Genomic DNA, 22764 nt, shown 5'->3' on the forward strand with positions numbered 1-22764 from the left:
GGGGTGGATGGAATAGCTTTTGTGGTAGAAGAATGATAACTCCAGTCTCTTTGTTGTGCATTAGCGGCCATCGAGCTGTTAGATCATCAGAGTCAATGATAAACTCCCACGACACGTCAGACACAGCTTTATCAGCTAGTGACTCTCAACCAAGTGATGTAGGGAGGATGGACACCATCGCAGCCAATCAAACACGAGGGTGGACGTCATCGCGACAAATAAATGCCAGGCTTGACATCGGGGTAGCCAATCACAGACCAGCGTGAATAAAGTGGCAGCCAATCAGGTGTGGGGATACCGTGACACGCCAGCGTGCCTCACTACCATATATTAAGTGTTCCCGGGGCAGGTGAGCATTCTCGTTTCGACGTCAGGCCTCATCACACCTCCGTTGTCAACATTTCAGGTAAAGTATGGAGAAAAACTTACTAGACACACTTTCTCCATATTGAAGTTGGGTATGACACTCTTCTTTATACTGACGATATTATTTTTTTTGTCTACAGTTGTATGTGTAACTGATAACTCTGGTATTTTTTGTCGTATTGCCTTCACGGGAAAACAAGATGTTGACCGCTACTTAAAGCCAATCTATTAAAAAATGTTTGACTTCTTTGGTATATCCTTATTTTCTTATCAGTTTCTTCTCACTTATCATTCTTTATTTTTAGGCCGATAAATAAATTCATATTAATAAAATAATACATAATGTAAACTGTGTACATAAATCGCAAACAACGACTTCGAGACAAAGAAGCGGAGACGGTTATTCCAAAACTAACTCAGACTAGACTCGAAGTTGAGTCAACTCAAGTAGATTCTAGGTAAATTCATATAGATTGCAGGTAGTCTTAAACGTCAAACCTAGGAAAAACTTTAAAGTGCTCTCGAGGCAGACTCAAACAAATCTAGGTAGACATAAGAGTTAGATTCAAGGCATAAATCAAGTACAGACGGCAGACGGCTCTTGATCAAGGGTGCTTCACCGTCTGCACCAAGAAAGCGACTGTTTGGCTTTTACTCCTAAATTTGATTTACATGTGGCATAACAAATTGAATTCCGTTTTACGACTGAAGTCAGGCCTTTGATCAAGTAACTTAACCTCTAACTCTCCTTTGCTGCCCTTCTGTAACTCTTACCTTTCTCTCTTCAGAGCTTCTCTATATTCGCCCACCTATCCCTCTCAGAGCTCACCCCATCCCTCAAACTCTTACTATAACCCTCCCTTCACTATCTCCTCCTTTATTTAAATCTCCTTTCTCTTTGTTTTCCATAAAGTGCCATGCTATCGCGGCTCTGGAGTGACCATATATCTCTTGTCGATTTGCTTCCCTTCCTAGTATTCTCATTCTCGTTCTATCCCTCTTCCCCCATTTCGTTGACTGGTTTATTAGATTTAAACAAAGCCTATCGACTATATAAGGATCATTAAGGTCACATGTCACTTGTACACTAGTTAAGAATGCTTTATTACCTCGTGGCCTGGTTGGCAAGGCTCTCGCTTCACACACGGAAGGCCCGGGTTCGATTCCGGCGGGGTAGAAACATTTCGACGCGTTTCCTTACACCTGTTGTCCTGTTCACCTAGCAGCAAATAGGTACCTAGGTGTTAGTCGACTAGTGTGGGTCGCATCCTGGGGGACAAGCTTGAGGACCCCAAAGGAGATAATACAGACAGCCCCCGATGACGCACTGCCTTTCTTGGGCTGTCATGGGTGGCTAACCCTCCAGGGTTAAAATCCGAACGAAATCTTATCTTATCTCACCTAAAGCAAGGATTAAAGAAAACTACACAAAAAAAAATTATTAATTTTTACATTAACATATATTCAAAAAATAGATATTTAAACGTATAAGAGAAAATTTTAGAGAGCCCTTCTTGTTTATACATGTCTCAAAATGAAATCCTCGCTTATCATACCATCTCCCTCATAAAACACAACATATAAGACAAATATAATGTATGACTTTCAAAACTGAAACATTTGCAATAATACATAAACCTACTGTCGTTCATTACGACTCATCTTGGGTTTATATGCTGTATTTAGTTTAAAAATGTCTCCAACGCACTTGACCTCACGATTTTAGTTCTAATAAATAACATTTAGTGTTTAGTTCTAATAAGTCTGTAGAACAGTAGTTTATGTTTGGTTATGTAGCGGTATGTTGCAGTGACATACGCGTTGCTACTGGGTTGTAATTATCAAAACATGATTAGGTTATCACCCACATTTTACAATGATCTTTACAAAGTGCTAGATGGTGATAACTCGTGATACTGGTAATTAACCCATATGTTAGAGATAAACCTTTATACCAAATTTTGGTAGTGGAAACCTGGTATAGTTCTTTACATTGTTTTGTTCATGGACACTTGGTATAGTACTTAAAACAACACTTCGGTCATGGACACTTAAGACAACACTTCGGTCATGGACACTTAAAACAACACTTAGGTCACGGACAAGAGGTTTAGTCCTTTTCTGGCTGATGGTCTACCCGGTGACGTCTTTATTCAACTAACCAACAAACTATAAATAACCCTAAAGGTCGTTTCATCCCACCCTGAATTATTATCACGTTTCATCTCCAAAGTGTGGATTAGCTGTGAAGTGTTGCAGCTACATCACTGTGTTTTGCCTGCTGCAATAGTTTCTTCAGCTGATGCTGGCCAGCTGTGTTGTGTATAGTAAAATTTCCTCAAATGCTTTAATTACACACATTTCAGCTAATCTCGCTGTGTTAAAAAATTATTAACTAGATTTTCTAAAGGTGGACTGCGGTCTACTCCGCTAGCTTGACTACTGTGATGCCGTCCACTGTTAGTCTGTTAACTGGGTCGCAGTCTTCTTTAGCTGGGACACAGTCCGCGTTGGTTGGATATCGGTATTTGTTAAGTGCGTTGCAGTCTGCGTTAGTTGTATCGCTGTCTTCGCTAGTTGGATGGCGGGTTTCGTTATATGCATCGTGATATTCGTTAGTAATATCGCGCTCTTCAATAGTTGGATCTCGATCTTTGTCAGATGGATCACTGTCAATTCTGGATCATGTTAGTTAAAACACTGTTATCGTTATTAGAGTCTCTGTCAGTTCCATTATCTTTGTTAGTAGGGTTGTGTTTTTTCTCCGTTAGTTTTGCTAGTTAGTTTTACGTATTTTCAGCTCATGTGGGTTTATATAATTTTCTGTCGTAGATTCATGTACCTTCAATTTACCTGTTGAATATTCTAGGGACCACTGTCCCCGCGGTCTGGTTCCTGACCAGACCTCTCTGTTACCGTAATGTTCAATCATGCTGTTGGTGCTCACTGCGCACAGACAGTCCAATGTTTGCAGTACAGCCCAGCTGATCAGGAACTTACCAAATTCCCATCTGAAAGTAGTTATGAGTTCATTGGCAATTCCCATATATAACTGAAAAGGTTTTAAAAGGTCTTTGACCCTTTATGCTTAATAAGTTATTTCTTATTACACGCATTCACTCTGGGAACCTTTCTCATGGAGACAAAGCGATTTCAAGTCCGTAGAGAATTATTGGAAATATATATATATATATATATATATATATATATATATATATATATATATATATATATATATATATATATATATATATATATATTTATATATATATATATATATATATATATATATATTATATATATATATATATATATAATATATATATATATATATATATATATATATATATATATATATATATATATATATATATATATATATATATATATATATATATATATATATATACGCATATAACAGCAGAGTGAGAATATAAGGAGAGGTGTGGATGTCATCCATTATGTCGGGTTACCATATATGCTGAGTAACAGTGAGCCAAGGATCCCACCAGCAATAAGTTGACCTGGTGCGCACAAGGGCAGATTCTAGGTATTTTTTCCTGTGTGTCCCCTCAGATAACTAGATTAGCTCTTCGTCAATCCATCTAGTGTTGTGGATTGTTGATTAACTGTCACGGAAATAATTGACTGGTTTCCCTATGTATATACATGAAAAACTCACATTCCCTGTACTAAAAAATATATATAGTCTAGCAAATAAAGACAGGTAAAGACACTTAAAAAATTATTGGCCAAGCATACTCTTACGACAGTTCACTAATGGTGAAATAATACCTGGAATTAGTTGATCTCAAAGTGGAAGAATGCAGAGTCAACATTGTTGAAAAAAGACACAAATTGCAAATACCAGGACATCTTAATGAAAATGTCTCAGTTCTGGGAATTCGGTCACTCCAGTACTAAAACGTTTTCAAATAAAATGCCCTAGTTTAAGAAGTTAGACTTTTATTTCTGGCAGCCTGTCGGTATCCTATACCATTTTTTCCAGAGGCAGCACACGTCATCATAAGAACAGAGTAAAGGATAACTTCACATTAACAGCAGTTACTTATTTCGACAAGTGTCTTGTGGTGACCTACCTGTGTGTGTGATGAATGGTTTGAAAAACCGACAAGTTGAAGATTGAGACACTTATGCAGCATATGGAAATCTTTATTCAGGAAACGTTTCGCCACACAGTGGCTTCATCAGTCCAATACAAAGAGGAAGTCGTAAGGAGAGGAGGAGAATTGATGGACTGAACACATCGACTCCAGGTTGAGGGACTGATTACCTCATTCTCCTCCTCTCCTTACGCCTTCCTCTTTGTATTGGACTGATGAAGCCACTGTGTGGCGAAACGTTTCCTGAATAAAGATTTCCATATGCTGCATAAGTGTCTCAATCGGTGACCTACCTCTTTTTGCCCTCTGGCCCTACAGGTTTGGTTTTTGTTAACCGACAGTGAGGGGTTTTGGAAGGCGCTTACTAAACAGTAAAACTGCTGTTAATTATATATATATATATATATATATATATATATATATATATATATATATATATATATATATATATATATATATATATATATATATATATACACACTAAATAACAGCAGCCAAGAAAGGTACCCTAGTTTATGAAGTGATGAGTGGAGTGGCTTGTGGAGACTTACCCAGGTCACAGTCAACAAAAGAAAACATAGTAAGGAAAACATGGAAATACTTGAGAGTAAAAAAATATATAAATACTAGGGATGTGCCAATGTATCGCTATCGGTCATTTTTTTGGTAAAGTTATCGGTTAAATAACAGCCTAGAAATATGAACATTAACTCTGTACCTCATGATTGTGTAAGTCACTAAAACACTCTCAAACAAACACAATCACACTCATACACACATAGGAGAGTACACAGACACACATACTTTTGTAAAGACTGAGTGAACACGTCGACTCAAGGCTGAGGGACTGATTACCTTCAACTTCCCATCTTCCACAGTTCTTTACATGGCCTGAAGACCACACTGTCTGGCGAAACGTTTCTAGAATAAAGATACCCACATGTCTCTTTTATCAACTTGTCGGTTTTTTAAATTATTTATCAGAAGTGTTTCTAGGGTTTGGTGCTTCAGTCTTGAAAAAAAAAATTCCTTTGTACTCTTGTTTTCTCTGGTTCACCGAACACAGGATGGTGTTGTAGCCTCACTATATCACGTTTTTCTTTGTTTCTAGAAGACGTATGTGCGGTAAGACACATATGCAACAGTTAGGTATCTTTATTTCGAAACGTTTCGCCTACACAGTAGGCTTCTTCAGTCGAGTACAGAAAAGTTGATAGAAGCAGAAGATACTTTTAATGTTCAAGACGTATGTGCATTGGATAATTTTTGTATTTAAAAGACGTTTCGCCTACCAGGGGCTTCTGCAATTAGTTACTTTGTGTGGCACTAATATAGTTACCGTACATAAAATACATTTGTTTTTAAATTATAACAAGTTTCACTCTATTAAGCAAAAATCCAACATTCGAAGTGCAATTTCTTCTTGGTTATTGCAAAACCTAAAAAGAATTATGGTTGATAAATTAGACACATGTGCAACTCTTGGGTATCTTTATTGAGGAAACGTTTCGCCACACAGTGGCTTCATCAGTCCATACAAAGGAGAATCTTGAAGAACAGGAGGAGAATGAGGTAATCAGTCCCTCAACCTTGAGTCGATGTGGTCAGTCCATCAATCTTGAATAGAATACGGCATACGTGCTGAGAAGGAGCTTATAAACCGTTGGCAGGAGAGGTGCAGCAGTCATAGGTCGTGTAACATTTGTTCAATGTTGAAGTAGGTCGTGCCCAAGAATTAGGCAAGCGAAGAATTCCCAAGTATTAAGATCCCAAGAGGTTGCAGTGTCTGACAGGTTTGTAGATGAATGGTTCAGAGAACCGACATGTTGATAAATTAGACACATGTGCAACTCTTGTTGCACATGTGTCTAATTTATCAACATGTCGGTTCTCTGAACCATTCATCTACAAAGAATTATGGTGTTCTTTCAAATATAGTGATGGCTTTTGGCTCTCATTATCTCCTGGGCATCGCACGATCCTTTCAATTTCATTCCCATATTTTATATTTATCTACTCGTTATATCCTTCATTTCTTGAGAAAGTCTTTCACCCTTTTTTTTTCCATTGAGTACGAAAATTATAAAAAAAAAACACCGGCAATTAACTAGTAAATGAAACATATGTAACTTTTTGGAAATACGTTTTCGTCTCCTGTAGTATTCACAGCGTTCTTTATGTGTCCATTTACCTACTTTCATCCAGTTGTGAAAGTTAGACATGACTGGATCCTCAGTTTGTACTGATGTACCTTTCATAACTCTTGTTATCTTCAAAATACATGAAGATTGTTCTCACATACACTACACTATACAAACATTATCTCTCAGTCCACAGCAGGATTCGAATCCTACTGTGGACTGAGAGATAATGTTTGTAAATAATTTCGCCTGTTGCGAATTGTTAAAAACTACAGTATATATGTGGCACTGGGTGAAGCATGGGGTGGTAGGTGAGACAGGTGGCACTGGGTGAAGCATGGGGTGGTAGGTGAGACAGGTGGCACTGGGTGAAGCATGGGGTGGTAGGTGAGACAGGTGGCACTGGGTGAAGCATGGAGTGGTAGGTGAGACAGGTGGCACTGGGTGAAGCATGGGGTGGTAGGTGAGACAGGTGGCACTGGGTGAAGCATGGGGTGGTAGGTGAGACAGGTGGCACTGGGTGAAGCATGGGGTGGTAGGTGAGACAGGTGGCACTGGGTGAAGCATGGAGTGGTAGGTGAGACAGGTGGCACTGGGTGAAGCATGGGGTGGTAGGTGAGACAGGTGGCACTGGGTGAAGCATGGAGTAGTAGGTGAGACAGGTGGCACTGGGTGAAGCATGGGGTGGTAGGTGAGACAGGTGGCACTGGGTGAAGCATGGGGTGGTAGGTGAGACAGGTGGCACTGGGTGAAGCATGGGGTGGTAGGTGAGACAGGTGGCACTGGGTGAAGCAAGGGGCGGTAGGTGAGACAGGTGGCACTGGGTAAAGCAAGGGGTGGTAGGTGAGACAGGTGGCACTGGGTGAAGCAAGGGGTGGTATGTGAGACAGGTGGCACTGAGTGAAACAAGGAGTGGTAGGTGAGATAGGTGGCACTGGGTGAAGCAAGGGGTGGTTGGTGAGATGGATGGCACTGGGTGAGGCAAGAGGTGCTATGTGAGATAGCTGGTGGTTAATTTGCTAGGTGACAACAGCTGGTGAAGAGGACAGACGGCTTAATTGGAAGGACAGGAAACAGTCACAGGATGGAGAGGTGGTCATCACAGCGGCGCCCTTGATGCTAGTCAGCTGGTCATTAAATAGGCAGGTGGGGCTAAGAGGTGTGAGTCAGCCACCTCAGCACCTCGCACCATTTACTTGATGCTGTTTCATGAGACTATAAGAACAGAGGAGCACTGCAGGAGGCCTATCAGCACATGCTAGACAGGTCATTCTCGCACCCACTCCTCGCATACAATTCCGACATATTTTTAACCACTGTATTGTTAATATAAAAAGAATTGCATTTGTGCTTTTAAGCTGTCCAAGTTTATTAACTTCAAGGATGATGCTTGGCAATTTGTTCCATTCATTGAACTTATTATTATTATTATTGGAAGAAAGATTGAAGACTCTTAAGTTACATTCACTTGTTAGACGAAGAATGAGGGGAGACATGATCGAAGTGTATAAGTGGAAGATAGGTATTAATAAAGGGGATATTAATAAGGTCTTGAGGATATCTCTCCAAGAGAGAACCCGCAGTAATGGATTTAAATTAGTTAAGTTTAGATTTAGAAAGGACACAGGAAAGTATTGGTCTGGAAATAGGGTAGTTGATGAGTGGAACAGTCTACCTAGTTGGGTTACTGAAGCTAGGACTTTGGGTAGTTTCAAATTTAGGTTGGATAAGTACATGAGTGGGAGGGGTTGGATTTGAGTGGGACTTGCACATCGGAGCTTGTTTCTTGGGTGGCATTGAAAATAGGGCTGGTCAAATGTTTGTTAGTGGGATGAATTGTAAAGGACCTGCCTAGTATGGGCCAACAGGCCTGCTGCAGTGTTCCTCCTTTCAAAGTAAAAGGACACAAGTGCAACTAATGTGACATTTATTGTAGCAACGTTTCGCTCTCCAGGAGCTTTATCAAGCCATTACAAACAATACACGGACACAGAGGGTATATAAAGGCTCAGAATGAGGTGCAATACTAGTGAGGTACCATTTCGATGTTCACTAGTGGTAGTAGTAGTAGTAGTAGTAGTGGTAGTGACATCAACACTACTCCCAACAAAGTTATAATTCTTCCCAACAGCCAGGTTGCACTGAACGTCTCAAAAGTACTTTCACAAGCTAACACCAGAGTCGCCATCGCTTCTAGCACTTCAATAAAGGATATAACCAGGACAAAATCCAAGCACCACGAACCAGTCAATGCAGGAGTTTACACTATACCCTGTGGAGGCTGTGACAAGATTTACGTAGGTGAAACAGCAAGAAACCTCGACACCCGCCTCAATGAACACATTTACGCATGTAGGAACGATAACTTGAACAACGCCTGTGTACAACACCGAAATTCCACCAATCATCTCATGAAATTCAGAGACGCCCAATTAGTGATCAAAGAAACTAATTTCCGCAGACGCAAGTGCCTCGAATCAGCACTGATCGCTGTTTCAAATACAATTAAACAAAATAACGCCAGCTTCACCATCTCCGAAGTCTTAGCAAGAATCCTCCTGAAAACAGTAAACCCTGCCATCACTGTTATACTACACAAAGCACATTACAGAGAGTGAACACTGAAACAAGCTGCCTCTTTCCAGTCTATATTTGTCCAACCTATTTTTATGTTACCCAAGTAATAGCTTTTATATCCTTTTACTCATGTACGAATTAATTGGAAATAAATGGTATCAAATACCGACACAGTGGAAATATAAACACATAATTGCTCTACCATATTGTATTACTTTTGTCACTACCACTACTACTACTACTACTACTACTACTACTACTACCACTAGTGAACATCGAAATGGTACCTCACTAGTATTGCACCTCACTCTGAGCCTTTATATACCCTGTATCCGTGTATTGTTTGTATCAACCACAGGACAATGTTCACCTCATCACATCGATCCTGAGCATAATGACAGCCTTAGAAGTTCAGGGTAACAGATCGACATTGAACTGGATCCCCAGCCATGCTGGCATCCGGGGAAATGAGGCGGCAGATGATGCAGCCAAGGCAGCAACAGACTATCCACATGTTGGGATTACTGTCCCAATCAGCCTACGACAGACCAAACTGGTGGCTGCCAGAGCCACGAAACTTATGGGGGAGGTCTTAGGTGATACCCCATCTCAACAGTGGTACCGAGCAGCGACTCAGGGAGAACCCCCTCCATATGATAGAAGCTGGTCCAGAGCGCAGTGTACCGCCATCCATCGGCTTCGTTTGGGCTTTCCCACAGCCAAGATGATGGTAGACAAGGCTGAGGAGGAGATGTGCCAGTACTGTCAGCACGTTGTCCAGCGGCCCCTAACACACTATCTTCTGGAGTGCGAAGTTACTGAGACGCTCCGCAGGCAACTAGGAGTGATATTCCCTCCCGAAGAGGACCCAGAGATGACTGCGGCCACACTAGTGTACCATGGAGTCAACGAACCAGACAAGCTGTTGCCTGCGATAACGACATATCCTCCTCCTCGCTAGTGTCCATAGTTAGGAGTACATACGGTGTTGTCACTTATGAGATGCACCAGTTGAACTGACCAGAAGAGTGCTTGAACAGCATATGTCGCATCATTGTAGAAACCTTTCTCCCTCGGGAGCCAGAGACGGGTCATCGCAAGATTGAGACCCGTGCCAGGACTACGGTCTTGGCGAACATTATACACACATATTGTTTGTAATGGCTTGATAAAGCTCCTGGAGAGCGAAACGTTGCCACAATAAATGTCACATTAGTTGCACTTGTGCCCTTTTACTTTACATATTGTCGGTAATTCTACCAACTTTATTACTTTCTTATGTTCAAGCATTTAGGTGGAGAGTCAGTAGTGCACGTCTTAAAGTCATGACCTTCTTGGCCGCAGGTGGAGCAGAACTTCTTATTCTTGGCAGGGCAGTCTTTGGTGGTATGTAAAGTAAAAGGACACAAGTGCAACTAATGTGACATTTATTGTGGCAACGTTTCGCTCTCCAGGAGCTTTATCAAGCCATTACAATGGCTTGAATTTGATGTGGAATTTGATGGAATGTTTCCGCTTCGATGAAGGCTGGATTGATGTGGAAGTTGTGAATAGCCAGTCCCTCAGCGAGAGCTTTGGCTGCTATGTTGACGTCACTGAAGGTGACCTTCGGCATGGAGGAGGCATTGGGTATTTTGGTAATGAATTCCGCCTTGGCCCAAGGGTTCCGTGCTTCAATGGACGACTTGATTTCGTCGGTAGCCTGGGCAGTGATGAGCCTGTCGAGTCTCTTGAGGAACACAGTTCTCCTGGCCCTCAGAGCTGGGGAAGTCAAGACAACAAATCCTTGATCTCGTAGAGTGGTTGTAGCAGTGGTGGTAATGAGTTTTTCAGCCTCGGTGTCGTCAGTACAGACGACAACGAAGGCCTCTTTGAGCGACAGAATCGCATTAAACTTGACTTGCAGTCTGCCACTGACGACAGCTGCAAGTGCTAGCTTGGACGAGTCATTGACTGTCCCACTCTCTGGTTTCATCTTTACCCTGTTCGAAAAGTGCATCGGGAAGGTGCCCGTCACGATGCACATCTCGAACAGGGTAAAGCCCACTTCACACGGTGGGCTTTTTCAAGTCATAAACAGATCTACCTGGGGTGTTGTTGTTGTTGTAGGTTTGCCGGTACTTCCGGCCCGGGTTTTCTCCAAATGGCGACCCGGCGGTGGCCTCCCGGGCGGGGGGTGTCGTTCATCTTCTTTCTTCTGTATTGTTTCTTGGGGCCCTCCGGTTGGAGGGTGATTTCTTCTGTCTTGCGGTGACTCCCCAAGTGGGAAGTATCTTCTCGTTTAGCATCTTCAGCAGCATAGGAGGGCGGAGGCAGCAATTACAGGGTTCTTTTTGAACATTAAAATGGTATAAAATACCGACAGGTTGTTAGGTAAGACACATATGCAACAGTTAGGTATCTTTATTATGAAACGTTTCGCCTACACAGTAGGCTTCTTCAGTCAAGTACAGAAACAATGGAACAATGCTCTTCTCCAGACTGAGGGACTGACCACCTCAAAACTTTAAGGGTGATGGACTGATTACATCGTCTTCAAGTATCTTCTGCTTCTGTCAACTTTTCTGTACTTGACTGAAGAAGCCTACTGTGTAGGCGAAACGTTTCATAATAAAGATACCTAACTGTTGCATATGTGTCTTACCTAACAGGGTTCTTTTTGGAGCCACACCCCAGCTTTAGCAGGCAGCAAAGCGCTGGGGAAACTTGCCTTCACGATGATTGATCATTGACAGTCCTGCTAGATGAGGGTACCGTCTTCGGCAGCCCGATTCTGGAGAGTCCTGAATTTCTTCCTTGTAGTGTAGTCGAGTGCCACAAAGCGGTGACTTTTTGAGAGTAGGTTGATCAGGGATTCAGTGGTGAATGATCGAGTTGAGTCGCAGGTGAACTTGACTGTCCCGTTGTGGAGGCGTTGAATAATTTCTGGAGTGTACATTGCGTTCTCATTCTGGTTGGTTGTGTAGAAGTATACACCAGGCAAGCAATGGACTTCTTGTGAAGGAGTGGCGGTAGTACGTAGGGATGCATCCCAAGGCTCTTGTGTTTTAACCTTCTTGGCTGGTGGCTGAGACGTTTGAGGAGAGGCGTCTGATTGGTCCGTTGTGACGGAGGTGGAAGCAGGTGCTGGTGGACTCTCATCGGTGGAATCGGTCGGCGTCTCGGTGGTCTCTGATTGGTCCATCTCTGTGTCGGGAGGAAGGTGTGGTAGCGGTGGAGCAACGGTAATGTTGGAGACATTTGCAGTGGATTTTATGATCTCTGTGGAAGGTGGAGATGCAGGGAATGTGAAACCAGGCATGTTGTTGAGCTTGAAGAGTTCGTTGATGGTGGTGTTGAAGGAACCAGGTTCAGCTACATTCTGCACATGAGCATACATGATGCAGTAAAGAATCTTGGTGGAGTCGCCAGCAAGAGCTGGCGAAGAAGTGGTAGACGCAGCTTGCGTGGCTTGAAGAATCTTGGTAGTATCTGCTTGAAGATTGGTAATAGCAGCATATGTAGTCGCTTGTGCAGTGGGTTTTTTTTTTTGTTGCTGGAGTTGTTTCTTAAGTATATCTCGTCTGGTTGGGCAGCAAGAGTATGGTGATCATTCTTGCAGTTCAAGCATTTAGGTGGAGAGTCAGTAGTGCACGTCTTGAAGTCATGACCTTCTTGACCGCAGGTGGAGCAGAACTTCTTATTCTTGGCAGGGCAGTCTTTGGTGGTATGTAGGTATGAGTAACAGTTGGAACACTGGAATTTGATGGAATGTTTCCGCTTCGATGAAGGCTGGATTGATGTGGAAGTAGTGAATAGCCAGTCCCTCAGCGAGAGCTCTGGCTGCTATGTTGACGTCACTGAAGGTGACCTTCAGCATGAAGGAGGCATTGGGTATTTTGGTAATGAATTCCACCTTGGCCCAAGGGTTCTGTGCTTCGATGGACGACTTGATTTCTTCGGTAGCCTGGGCAGTGATGAGCCTGTCGAGTCTCTTGAGGAACACAGTTCTCCTGGCCCTCAGAGCTGGGGAAGTCAAGACAATAAATCCCTGATCTCGTAGAGTGGTTGTAGCAGTGGTGGTAATGAGTTTTTCAGCCTCGGTGTCGTCAGTACAGACGACAACGAAGGCCTCTTTGAGCGACAGAATCGCATTAAACTTGACTTGCAGTCTGCCACTGACGACAGCTGCACGTGCTAGCTTGGACGAGTCATTGACTGTCCCACTCTCTGGTTTGATTTTTACCCTGTTCGAGAAGTGCATCGTGAAGTGTGGTCTGCTACGCTGTAAACAGAGTTCTGTGTGGGCGTACTCGCCGTACCTTCGGATGTAACAAGATACCCAGTATCTTGTTACATCCGTTATTTCTTTAATGTTTAGTTTATGAACTGTCATTCCATGATCACATTTCTCAAATACCTGTATAAAACCGCTGTAAACAACGTAATTTGAATTATATTCCTGTCTATATGTCTCTGGGATTTCTTAACAATGTTTTCGAGATTCTCTTAGTTTCATTGTAATTTTATTTAAGAGTCTTCGGTTTTTTTGACTAATATCTTCGACATTTTTTCCACTATCTCCGGTATTTTCTAGCAATGTCTCCGGGGTTCTGTTAAGCTCTGAATGAAATTTCTAATCACTACTTTTGTGTCTTGATCATCTACATATCGTCAATTTTCTCATACCATCTATTGTTGCACTACTGAACCATGCTAGAGCTCATACCATCTATTGTTGCACTACTGACCCATGCTAGGGAGCTCATACCATCTATTGTTGCACTACTGACCCATGCTAGGGAGCTCATACAATCTATTGTTGCACTCAGTGTTGGGCCCCTTGTTATTCACAATCTACATAGACGACATAGATGAGGGCATAAAGAGCGACATAAGCAAGTTTGCCGATGACACCAAAATAAGCAGTCGAATTCATTCTGACGAGGACATTAGAGCACTCCAGGAAGATTTGAATAGACTGATGCAGTGGTCGGAGAAATGGCAGATGCAGTTTAATATAGACAAATGCAAAGTTCTATATGTTGGACAGGAAAATAACCATGCCACATATAAACTAAATAATGTAGATCTTAATATTACGGATTGCGAAAAAGATTTAGGAGTTCTGGTTAGCAGTAATCTGAGACCAAGACAACAGTGCATAAGTGCTCGCAATAAAGCTAACAGAATCCTTGGCTTCATATCAAGAAGCATAAATAATAGGAGTCCTCAGGTTATTCTTCAACTCTATATATCCTTGGTTAGGCCTCATTTAGATTATGCTGCACAGTTTTGGTCACCGTATTACAGAATGGATATAAATGCTCTGGAAAGCATACAAAGGAGGATGACAAAGTTGAGCCCATGTTTCAGAAATCTTCCCTATGAGGATAGACTGAGGGCCCTGAATCTGCACTCTCTAGAAAGGCGTAGAATTAGGGGAGATATGATTGAGGTGTATAAATGGAAGACGGGAATAAATAAAGGGGATGTAAATAACGTGCTGAAAGCATCTAACCTAGACAGGATTCGTAGCAATGGTTTTAAGTTGGAAAAAATCAGATTCAGGAAGGATATAGGAAAGCACTGGTTTGGTAATAGAGTTGTGGATGAGTGGAACAAACTCCCGAGTACAGTTATAGAGGCTAAAACGTTGTGTAGTTTTAAAAATAGGTTAGATAAATACATGAGTGGGTGTGGGTGGGTGTGAGTTGGACCTGACTAGCTTGTGCTACTAGGCCAGTTGCTGTGTTCCTTCCTTAAGTGAATGTGACCTGACCTGACTAGGTTGGGGCATTGGCTTGGGCCGGTGGGAGACTTGGACCTGCCTCGTGTGGGCCAGTGGGCCTGCTGCGGTGTTCCTTTCTTGTGTTCTTGTGTACTGACCCATGCTAGGCAGCTCATACCATCTATTGTTGCACTACTGACCCATGCTAGGCAGCTCATACCATCTATTGTTACACTACTGACCCATGCTAGGGAGCTCATACCATCTATTGTTGCACTACTGACCCATGCTAGGCAGCTCATACCATCTATTGTTGCACCACTACTGACCCATGCTAGGGAGCTCATACCATCTACTGTTGCACTACTGACCCATGCTAGGGAGCTCATACCATCTACTGTTGCACTACTGACCCATGCTAGGGAGCTCATACCATCTATTGTTGCACTACTGACCCATGTTAGGCAGCTCGTACCATCTATTGTTGCACTACTGACCCATGCTAGGCAGCTCGTACCATCTATTGTTGCACTACTGACCCATGCTAGGCAGCTCGTACCATCTATTGTTGCACTACTGACCCATGCTAGGCAGCTCATACCATCTATTGCTGCACTACTGGCCCATGCTAGGCAGCTCCTACCATCTACTTTCGCACTAGTGACCATGCTAGGCAGCTCCTACCATCTACTTTCGCACTAGTGACCCATGCTAGGCAGCTCCTACCATCTACTTTCGCACTAGTGACCCATGCTAGGTAGCTCCTAATATCTACTTTCGCACTAGTGACCCATGCTAGGCAGCTCGTACTACTGACCCATGCTAGGCACTTCCTTTTCATAAATGATTCAGTATGATGTAAAATGTAAATAATTAAAAATTATACAAGTGTTTAATATGTCATTAAAAATTATGTAAAAAAATCTATTCAATTTTTAAATTAATTTTTAACCCAGTTAACAAAAACTAATAATTAAATTTGTAATTGTATTCAGGATATCGTCATCTAAGACGAGGTGTGAAACTTCATTTCTGGTAAGCTAATGAATGCTTAACCACCTATCTCGTTATTATTTCAAAGAGACCCGTGTTTGTAGGCACTGTGCTGTTTCTTGACGAATAAACCACCACCACCGCAAACTCCTTTTTTCATTAATGAGACTTTTAGTGGTGAACTTGCTCGTACAAGGACATCACTGCCTCTCCCGTTGCACAACCTTGACATTCTCCAACTAGCTAGTCTGTCTGTCTCCATCATTGCTGGGGTGAGCTGCTCCTCCCAGTAGCCTCGCGAGCTGGGTATGTTACCACCACCAGCAGAAAGTTGCTCCTCCCAGTAGCCTCGCCAGCTGGGATTGTTACCACCACAAGCAAGGGCACTAACACGTGACTTTTGCGTGGCCTATCCATTTAGACAAGCACTGGGAAGCCATTGTAGTATATTTTTGGTTCAGTTTACGAGCGCTTCTTAACTGGGGCCTCGCCAGTTAGGGGGTCGCCCTTGGAGCGAGCCCCTAAGTTAAGCGGTTTTTTTTTTTCATAAGTTACGAAACCTTGCCCGACCTGACTGGTACAGTTTACAAGATCTTCGTGGTATAAACCATATGTCTGGTACAGATTACAAGATTCTCGTGGTACAAATCATGGTTGGTACAGTTTACAAGATCCTCGTGGTATAAATCATATGTTTGGTACAGTTTACAAGATCCTCGTGGTATAAATCATATGTTTGGTACAGTTTATAAGATCCTCGTGGTATAAATCATATGTTTGGTACAGTTTACAAGATCCTCGTGGTATAAATCATATGTTTGGTACAGTTTACAAGATCCTCGTGGTATAAATCATATGTTTGGTACAGTTTACAAGATCCTCGTGGTATAAATCATATTTCGTACGGTTTACAAAATCTTCGTGGTATACATTACATGTTTGTATCAGTTTACAAGATCCTTGTAGAGGCTGCTTCTCGCCACAACTGATAACAGGTAAACTGTCTTTCACACAACCGATAACTATTATGAACATATTTTAAAGAGTCAGTTTATTTAATCAAAGAGAAATATAGAAAACAAAGCGTTTCGAAAAGTAAGAAAATGAGCAGAGTTGGTGGAAAAAGGTAATAGAAAAAAAGGCATCCTTAAGGGAAATTATTTACATTTCACTTGAGGTAATAAACTGACTCGCGATTAAACCACAGTTTGTAGAGGAAAATTTAGACGACGTTTTGGTCCATCAGTTATCACCACGTGATTAGGTGAAAAGGTAATGAGAAAGCCTAAAAAAATAGTCAGGTGACAAAAGCTCCAAAGAACGGGTTAGGAGATGAGGAAAAAATTCAGACGATAGGTCAGAAGTTGTGAGAAGGCCAAGGTCAGGTCAAGCCACGTGTGTTCTGAAGGTAAGAGAGAAGGCAAGAATTAACAGTAACAAAGACAGGACTAAGATTCTTGTTAGGAGTGCTGTGCATTAGAGCCGATTGAACGGCTTCCGACTAATAGTGCAGACGAGTGCCTCTACTACGTCATAGAGGGACGCCATCACCACCGCCGACTGAGGGCACACCATATTTAAGTTCGTGTGAGGTGATCTTGTGATATCAAAGCCACAACTAATCAAACATCACTACAAAATCTTCAGGAAACTCTTGATCTCAGTAGAATCAGTTCCCAGTAGTACCAGTAACCAGTTACCAGTAGTATGACTCACTACCAACCGTCTGTGTGAATCACTTGTTATTCATTGTTCAGCTGACCTAGCATGTTTTGAATGCCGCTACCCTCCGAGGCACTCAGCGGTCAGTCTGAAGATAGAGAGCAGAGAGGCAGGGCGGCTGATGGTGCTACCCATACTTTCCGTTATAATTATACGTACTAACCAGCCTACGTGAGTGTTTTTACCCCATCCACGTTATCGAACCCCCATGACATTGAAGTCATTTACCGGATCCTCACCTGATAAAGACCTACGTCAGGTGATACTCATCATGAATTAACTAACTGGGAACGACGTCACTACTGAACCACCGTTGAACCATCGGCTAGTCCAACTTCACGTGTCGCCAGACACACCATCTTGTAATGCACCCGCCATGGTGTCAGCACATCTGATCGGGTCCTCTTGCTATCAAGATCCGTGTCAGGTATTACACCCCTTCCCCCGTAAAGAATAAACAAGCAAGGTGGTTGTGAAGTTAGTGGCGTTTTTGGAGGGGTGACAAGAGGGAGAGGAGACTCTGCGACAGGTCCAGACTTCACAACACAGCTGACAAAAAAAACCATCAAGGACGGAGCAGAGGGGAGGTCTGGTCAGGTAGGGACAAGGTAGACGACCGCACTTCAATCACTCTACCTGAGTTAGAGTAAAGGGACGAACTGGATAAGTTGCAAAGAATAGGCAACCAAATTAATATTATATTCACGAGGAAGCGCTAAACGCGTCAGGGTTATACAGCGCCCGGGAAATAGGAAGGTTGAGAGTAATCAGGCTTGAACCTAGAAAGAGGAGGGTAGTTTTAATTCCTTGTGTCAAAATCTTTTCACTAGCATCAAAGTATCAATCTTGAACCGACCGAAAATATATGAAATATTTCAGCTACAGTGAAACTGGCTGAGTAGCCAACGAGGGCGACAAGCACATGAAAGAGCTCAATAAGTGTTAGGTGATTACGACTCAACACCTTCCCTTCATGCAAAAGAGGAATTACTAGCAAACCCTCTTAGCTGTGTTCGAGAAGGACCTCAATAGATTCCTCAAAACAGTTCCTGATAAGTCGGGTTTTGGTGTATAGGTTGGACTATGGGCGGCGGGTACTAACACCCTGATCTATCAGGCCAGCAACCAGAAGGCCTGGTCTTGGACCGGGCCGTGGGGGCGGTGACCTCCGGAAGAGACTCCAGGTAAACTATGGAATTAGACAAGTGTCTGAAAATCAGCATATTATACGTTATGCAAAACACTAAACCTGTGTGGGTCATTTAACTCAAGTAGCGATGTGGAAGAAGGGTAACTCTAATTCTTAGGATCAAAAGCTCTTCACTAGCATCAAGGAACCACTGTAAAACATTCATAACAATTTTCCTGTAGCCTTGAGAAAGCCTATATAGATTTTTTTGGGGTAATAGATAACATAATCTATGTGGTATTTTGTATATAAGTTCAACAGTATATGTTTTCGCTGAAGATACTATTAATTAATAAAATGTCATAGTTGTAATAACGACACAGTATTACCTCAGCAGAGAGGAAACATGGAAAGCTCACTGAGCGCTGGCACCACCAACAAGACGGTGATGGACCGCTATATGAAGCTGCCTATGCCTGATGACAAGTGCCAAGTGATGTACGTGTGGGTGGACGGTACAGGCGAGAACCTCCGCTCCAAGACCAGGACACTCGACTTCGTGCCCAAAGACCCTAGTGGTAAGGCTTCTCTAGTTACATATGCAACAGTTAGGTATCTTTATTTCGAAACGTTTCGCCTACACAGTAGGCTTCTTCAGTCGAGTACTGAAATATAATATATATATATATATATATATATATATATATATATATATATATATATATATATATATATATATATATATATATATATATATATATATATATATATATATGCAATAAGATCACAGTAAACAGGTGATTTCAGAATATGCAAAACAACCACTCTGAAAGAATAGAGAGAAATTCCAAGCGCTTTCGTGACTACTCACATTATCAAGGAACTATTGAAAGTAAAGCATCCAAGGAAGCTATATAAGGGGTCTGGCCAGCACCTCACTATCAGATCCCACAACGGTTAAACACCTGACGCGCGCCGACCCAACTTGGATAGGTCCTTTGCACAACTCACCCACAAACTATTCTACCCAAGAAAATTTAAAAATTATTTGTCCAGTGTATTATTAAATTCTTCCCAAATTCTATTAATTATAAATGGATCTAATTTATATAAACCAAAGGAAATATTCATATTATTGTCAAAACTGCTTTTTATGAAACAAGATTCAATTATATTTTGTAGATGAATGGTTCAGAGAACCGACATGTTGATAAATTAGACACATGTGCAACTCCTGGGTATCTTTATTGAGGAAACGTTTCGCCACACAGTGGCTTCATCAGTCCATACAAAGGAGAATCTTGAAGAACAGGAGGAGAATGAGGTAATCAGTCCCTCAACCTTGAGTCGATGTGGTCAGTCCATCAATCTTGAATAGATTGATGGACTGACCACATCGACTCAAGGTTGAGGGACTGATTACCTCATTCTCCTCCTGTTCTTCAAGATTCTCCTTTGTATGGACTGATGAAGCCACTGTGTGGCGAAACGTTTCCTCAATAAAGATACCCAAGAGTTGCACATGTGTCTAATTTATCACTATTTCTAGCAACTTTAAAAGATTTATCAATTACATTTCTTGGGTATTTTAAATCATTACCTATTTCATATCCAAAATTTATGAAATAGGTATATATATATAGGTATATATATATATATATATATATATATATATATATATATATATATATATATATATATATATATATATATATATATATATATATATTTCGCCTACTGTGTAGGCGAAACTTTTCGAAATAAAGATACCTATCTGCTGCACATATGTCTTACCTAACAACCTGTTGGTATTTTATTCCGTTAATACTTACCCAGTGCCCAAACCTTCAAATTTTTGTTTGCCGACAAGCCTAGGCGAGATGACCTGAGTGTAACCCTAAAGTAAAATGGCATAATACTGTATGAGAAAACTGCTCTTAAAAAAATCCTTGCTTTCATTTCTGCAAACTGATCAATGATTTCGAGTGAGTAGAGATAGCTTTTGCAACTGAGAGAAGTGCCAGTTTATGTAGGCTTCACAAATGACTTTTCATTATTCAAAGTTTTGAGAAAAAACGCTCTACATATGCAGTCATCATTAGAAACGTCAAAAACAGAAATAAAGCTGAGCTAGCCTCAGGGTAACTCGTTGATAGAGAATAACCTTTCATAAACAGTAATTTAGCAAGTTTCTTGAAGGAACATAACTCGTTGAATTCACTCTTCATGGCAGATCTCATATTTACAATTTATGTAAAGAATGATTCGGACACATATTTTTTATATCTGATGGAAAATGTCTTAGAATCTCTAAACATCTGTAAGGCTGTAACCGGTGAGGGTAACATAGACGAGCTTAACACATTGTTATGAAGTCTACTTAAGCACGATTTCGGCTAATTTGTGATGACTAACTTCACAAAGAGCATCAAAAAATAGTATTTTTTGTTTAAAATTTATGGAAATCGTTTCTTCCTATACGTCGTCAGTTCACAATTAACATATTCTTTGGAGACGAAACTAGATGACGGTTGGGTCAGTCTTAGACCAATATTAATTTTCAACAGCTGTGACCTGATAATAGTCAGGACAGACCTAAACGCCATCTATAGTTTCCTCTCCAAGTGTAAGTTGTGAACTATTCCAATCGTGGTAGTCTAACTACTTTCAAAATAGTTTATTATAACTAACAGTGTAGTTTCTTCAATGTTTTGTTGCTATAGCCAAATCCGCGTTATTTATATATTAACTAATATAGGACCTACCTACTCCAGGTAGGTGCAATTCATACCCAACTATTAAAATATGTGCATCTAACCTAGTTTTTAAATCCTTCAAATTAAGTATTTACTTAAATTTATGCAGTGAAACTAAATTAATCTAATTTCAATTCGTTGTTATGAATAGTATCTTCATTTAACTCTTCCAGCCGCTTACTTGTAGCCTCGTTTATTATTCCTTTCACCATTTTGCACACTTCAATTATATCGCCCCTCGCTGTACCCCTTTCAATACAATAAACTCCATTGGCCTTAATTTCTTGTAATGTTTACAATCGTAGAGAACAATTTTTGTCATGCTTCGGCCCGGCTGTCTGACTAGCCGTAAATGACTAGTCATTTACGTCTTACGGTAAGAGCTGCGTTACACATCAATTGCGTCACTGGTGTTTCTCATACGACCCTCGGATAGACACCACAATTCCGATAAAATCTCTCTCTCTGGCAAATAATAGTCACAGTTATCTTTGCATTTTGTTTTGTTTCTCTACAATACTAGCAGAGAACCTTGGGTGATGCTACGATGCACCTCTACCTAGGCGATAACTGCTGGAAAAGGGAACTCCACTGCCAGTCTGAAATGCCACGCATAAACGAACGTGTCCTAAACTGAAGGCCTCAACAGTGTAGTGTATCTTAATGATAGTTTAGTAAATCCAGACAAGCGTGTAGCAGCTGAAGTCCATCACAATACTGTGTAGTGGATGGAAGCACTACTTAGTACTGCGAACCGAGTTAGTGACACTCCGGCTAGAACCAACTCATATTTTACATCAGAATAAACAGTTATTTGTTATTTAAACGTACTTTAGCGTTCCTCTCCAGTCACTCAGATACACTGAACCACAGGCCTGGGTATAACTTGTCACCTCTATCTTGAGAATCTTCATGGAACCACATTAATCTACATGTGTAGCCAAGGAAACTAGACTGAAAGATGTTGCCAGACTACCTGGAGGGATAAAGCAGACACTTCCCCATACCAATCATCAGCTTAGGGTACACTAAAAAAACTGACCCAAAACCCTGTTAGAACAACAAGATAAACTCTTAGTTATGCATCAAGATGATGGTATCAAGTAGGTGAACAGCGTCAGTCACCACCTGCTAACAGGAACATGACTACGCATTACAAGCTACCCCCTCCCCCAACAAAGGTAAATTGAAATGGCTGCAGAACAACAATGCCAGCACTGCCACTGCTCTGCTGCTGCAAGACCAT

The 22764-nt window shown here is 41.5% G+C and overlaps 1 protein-coding gene across 4 annotated transcripts in view; it reads left to right on the plus strand.

Annotated features, from left to right (window-relative positions):
- Nucleotides 1-249: 249 nt before the first annotated feature.
- The window catches only part of LOC128688399 (glutamine synthetase), a 28199-nt gene continuing 5684 nt past the window's right edge, over nt 250-22764 (plus strand). The window contains exons 1-2 of one of the 4 annotated variants that reach the window (XM_053776271.2): nt 250-406; nt 19160-19340. In XM_053776271.2, coding sequence (XP_053632246.1) covers nt 19169-19340 — 172 coding nt within the window. In that variant the 5' untranslated portion in view covers nt 250-406; nt 19160-19168. Of the gene's footprint in view, nt 407-17994; nt 18061-19156; nt 19341-22764 lie in introns of those variants that run through there. The other 3 variants (XM_053776282.2, XM_053776256.2, XM_053776265.2) reach the window with 3 other exon arrangements.

This window comes from Cherax quadricarinatus, chromosome 1 (assembly GCF_038502225.1).
Source record: "Cherax quadricarinatus isolate ZL_2023a chromosome 1, ASM3850222v1, whole genome shotgun sequence".
NCBI classification, from domain to species: domain Eukaryota; kingdom Metazoa; phylum Arthropoda; class Malacostraca; order Decapoda; family Parastacidae; genus Cherax; species Cherax quadricarinatus.